The following is a 4090-nucleotide window of genomic DNA, read 5'->3' as shown; positions in this document are numbered from 1 at the left end:
ACTGGGTACAGTGCGCCTATTGACCGACCTCAAGTGAACATGGGCTGTTATGTTCCAAATCATGAGGCAATACACACCACATGGGACAGTGGAGAGCAGTTATTATGTGATCATTTTACGTCATCAGCGTGATACAAAGTCTATTTTGGACTTGGTGGTAGCTGACACAAGAATTAGCACACTTCAAAGACAACAAACAATCAGACCGGTGCTTCTTGCAGCTTGGACAATATGGCGAAGACAGGTATCTTCGTTCACCCAGTCCGCGCCGGGAGAATGGTGCAATATGGCTTGTATGCCTGTGTTGGTTAGGTGTCATGTGGAGTGGACTGCTGGATCGCCACTGTGCATGTGACGAGCTCCCCCTCATCACGGTCGACGAGCTCTCTGTGTGGTTCCCAACATGCAGTGCATAACCTATCATCCAAACCCGGTGTCAGTGGAAGTCTATTTTAGCATTCTAGGGGTATACTACAAACACATGGTGCCAGCTAACGATGCCAGACAATTTCAAGCGTGCCTATCTTTTCATGTACAAGACCACCGTCTTCATGGACTATGCATGAACGGGATCTGTCTGTACAAATCATCAAACTCCTTCCCAATCCAGCCGACCGTCTTCCCTGCGCGGCCCACAACGCCCAACCCCCCAGCTAGCCAGAGCGCGGCGACGGCCGCGGCAACGCCGTTGATGGCGTACCAGCGCCTTTTCTTGTCGAGATCTTTGTGTTCCGAGTAGGGCGAGACCTGGCTTGGCTTCCGTCCTAGCCACTGCGCAGCGCCCCAGACAAAATGCCAGACGCCCGTGCCGACGAGGGCGGAGAAGCCGGCGAAGGACAGGAAAGGGTGGGTTGCGAAGCCATGGCTGATGTAGGAGAGCGAGATGAGGCTGCTGTCGCCGTGCATGTACAGCGGCAGGATGCGCGTAGTCCAAACGTGGAACGAGGCTAGCGGAAGGAGAATGTAGCCGAGGAGTGAGGTGCCTGATAGAACGGGCCAGGGTATGGAGCGCTTGTCGGTGCGTGTCTCGGCGCCGTAGCGCTGCAGGGCCTGCCGCCGGCGGTACAGGCGCAGAGCGATGCCGCTGGTGATGTGCGCGAGGAGTGGCAGCGCGACGACGATGGGTTCGGCGATGCTGGACTGGTAGTAGGGCCGTGTGAGCAGGAGGTAGCGGTTCGCCTCGGGCACAGAGCGTGTGGCGAGGGGGAGCAGGGACGTGTTGGCGACGTGGAAGGCGGTGAAGACGCCGAATGCGTACGACGAGTACTTTTGGACTCTGGTCACTGATGCGTGTCAGCTTCTCTGTGGGCTTGTGTGAACGAGACGTCGACGTACACCACCACACGGGCCCATGGCTCCCGCCCAGCCCCAACGACGTCGTCGTGCGCCGCGGCAGCCCAAGCTCTTCGGGCGCATCAGCACTCGCACCGCCACTGCCGCCATTGCCGCCATGGTCGGGCTTCGAGGGAAAGTAGCCGTCTTTGCATTCCGCGGGCGTCTCGTCGACGGGGCTTGGCTCGACCTCGGTCAGGCCCATGACGCCGGCCTCCTCATCGGCGAGCGTGGGCAGCGCGGGCGGTTGGGTCGCCATGGTGGATGTGACGGTGAAGCGGTGAAGTTGCTGATTCAATCGACGTTGATTCGGTCATGTGCGGTGTGGGTCGGCCGTCGATGCGCGGCCGAGGCTGGGGTAGGCAAGCCTCACCACGACGACGTGCATCGACTACAACCACAACTACAACTCCCTTTCTTAACCCACAGACATGCATCGACGACAACACCCATCGTAACCAATAGACGTGCATCGACGACAACACCCATCGTAACCAATAGACGTGCATCGACGACAACACCCATCTTAACCAGCCGACGTGCATCGACGACAACGCCCCTCGTAACCAATAAACGTGCACCGACGACAACACCCATCTTACACAACCAGCCGTACACGCTGCCAAGATGCCTCCACGCAACAACCCCGTCCCCAACGCCATGCGCCTCTTCAACTGCGCCATCTGCGACAAGGGCTACCCGCGCCAGCTCGACTACGAGAACCACCTGCGCTCTTACGACCACAACCACCGCCAGCGCCTGGCTGACATGAAGAAGCTGACCGCCAGCAACGACGCCGAGGGCGCAAAGCCAAAGCAGGGCCTCGAGCTGCAGCGCATCGAGGGCACCAAGGGCGGCAAGACGGGCAGCGGGAGTCGCTTCACCAAGATTGGCGCCGCGGCTGCGAGTGGCGGGCTTGGCAAGGGCTTCACCAAGATCGGCGGCGGCTTCAAGAAGGTGGGGACTGCGGTGGGGAAGGAGGCGGAGAAGAAGGAGGAGGATGGGAAAGGGGAAGAGCCTGTCAAGGCCGAGGCTGTTGCTGTGATCGAGACGGTGCAAGCGCCGCAGTCAGACACGCAGCAAGGCGAGGATGTCGTAATGGGCGAGGTGGATGAGGAAGAGGCGATCACGTGGGAGGAGTACGACTTCACGAAACCAACTGGATGCGACCATGTAAATTGCGCTGGTTGCAAAACGGACGGCATCTGGAATGGCACCTGGGTCACCGTTTGAATTGGATCCTTAACCATCGTCAATGGCACCTGGGCCACCATCTGAAATGGATCCTCAACCATCGTCGACGTCATTCGTTGTCTCGCCCTCGTCCTGCATCTACTCTTGCTTGGACCTACCACCCTTCCAGCGCTTCCAGATCGCAACCATTCCCAGAACAGCAGTCGGCACTGCCCACACGCCACCAAACACGATAATCGCCCCGTAGCCTCCCATGGCCGCACTTGTGAGCGTTGCGAACGCTGAGCCCGCTGCGACGCTGCCAATACCGGCATGGATGCCTGCAGCGATACTTCCTGGCTAAGAGTTATTCATGCATAAGCCGAGCCTATCGGAGAAACTTTACCTGCTGCGATACCACTAGACGTAAACCCCACAGCGCCGAGGATAAATGGAGTGCAGGCGAGGAGAATGAGCGGATTGATGATGGCAGCTGTCTCCCAGGGATGTGCTTTCACCCATTCTAGCGTCTTCCTGCCCACAACCTTCACATCGACGCCAAGCTTCATCAGGGCGCCCATCGAGTGCTGAAAGGTGTCCATCTCCTTCTTATTCAAGGCGCGCAGAGCTGTGCTGAGATGGGCGCTAGCTTCGTACTGAGCTTCCGGCGCGACGTTTGCGGTACGGATGATCTCAGAGACTGGATCGTCGTGTTGGATACTTCCAGACGCCTTTCTAGTCAGATTCTCGTCCTCGAAGTCTCTGTTGACAGTATCCTCGTTTCCAGCTTGACCTTTGGCTTTCTGGTCTGCAGCTGCGCGGGCCGCATGGTCCCTCGCAAGGTCGTGGTAGTACTTCTCGATTGATTTGCCTGTCAGTCCAGCGTCTTTAGAGAATACTTTACCCATGGTGGATGAACGTGGTGCAGGTGATGGTCGTTGCAATATGTGTAGTAGTGGGCAGATCTCCAGCCAACAACCTACGCGCTCGCGCTAGCGCAAGCGCTAGCGCTAAACTCCATGGCTGATTGCTTTCACCGTGAAGAGCTGGTTTGCCATTCGTCTGTGTCATGATCGCATTATACGATTAGAAATCATCTGTGCATAGTGAGGTGAACGTGTATGTGAGTGCAGTGTTTTGTGTGACCGCAGTCCCAAGTTGCTCTTGCCTCCAGCTGCGTGCTGGGCCGCGCCTTCCAAACAAACATCGACGCACTCTGACATCACTCACCTCACACAACATCTACCCCAGCCAAGCAGAGTACCTTCGATACGTCACAATGAGCCTGGACGATTTAAGCGTTTTCAACGCGTCGGTCTCCGAGAACTCAAACCACCAAGAGCTAGATGCTGCCCTCGCAGCGCTGAAATCGTTGTATAAAGCGCCAAACAAACTCAGCACTGACCTGCATGATGATACTACCATGCCGCCTATGGAGCATGCCAGTATCCGTCCAGCGAGGAAACAACAGCTACTTGAACCTGGAGGTAGACCGCCAACAATAGATGTGATGGTTGCATGACTCAAAATCTCCAAATTCACTGGACGCAAAGACGAGCCCGATGGATGACGAGCCATGGGCTTC

At 57.1% G+C, this 4090-nt stretch overlaps 3 protein-coding genes across 3 annotated transcripts, besides 2 other annotated features; 1 reads left to right on the top strand and 2 right to left on the bottom strand.

Annotated features, from left to right (window-relative positions):
* Positions 1–549: 549 nt before the first annotated feature.
* EKO05_0005188 (uncharacterized protein) lies at positions 550–1591 on the bottom strand (the record flags this gene model as incomplete). The annotated part of the gene is made up of 2 exons (XM_038939200.1): positions 550–1283; positions 1336–1591. The coding sequence occupies 2 exons, from the start codon at positions 1589–1591 to the stop codon at positions 550–552; spliced, it is 990 nt and encodes a 329-aa protein (XP_038799730.1).
* A 368-nt stretch (positions 1592–1959) lies between these two features.
* On the top strand, positions 1960–2565 carry EKO05_0005187 (uncharacterized protein; the record flags this gene model as incomplete). The annotated part of the gene is made up of 1 exon (XM_038945763.1): positions 1960–2565. The coding sequence occupies one exon, from the start codon at positions 1960–1962 to the stop codon at positions 2563–2565; it is 606 nt and encodes a 201-aa protein (XP_038799729.1).
* Positions 2301–2349: a tandem repeat.
* Positions 2566–2664: 99 nt separating the features above from the next.
* Positions 2665–3413, bottom strand: EKO05_0005186 (uncharacterized protein; the record flags this gene model as incomplete). Its single annotated transcript, XM_038939476.1, has 2 exons — positions 2665–2861; positions 2912–3413. The coding sequence occupies 2 exons, from the start codon at positions 3411–3413 to the stop codon at positions 2665–2667; spliced, it is 699 nt and encodes a 232-aa protein (XP_038799728.1).
* A 71-nt stretch (positions 3414–3484) lies between these two features.
* Positions 3485–3518: a tandem repeat.
* Positions 3519–4090: the final 572 nt, after the last annotated feature.

Source organism: Ascochyta rabiei, chromosome 7, assembly GCF_004011695.2.
Source record: "Ascochyta rabiei chromosome 7, complete sequence".
NCBI lineage: Eukaryota > Fungi > Ascomycota > Dothideomycetes > Pleosporales > Didymellaceae > Ascochyta > Ascochyta rabiei.
The sequence above is the reverse complement of the archived record's forward strand: the minus strand, read 5'-3'. Positions and strand labels throughout refer to the sequence as shown.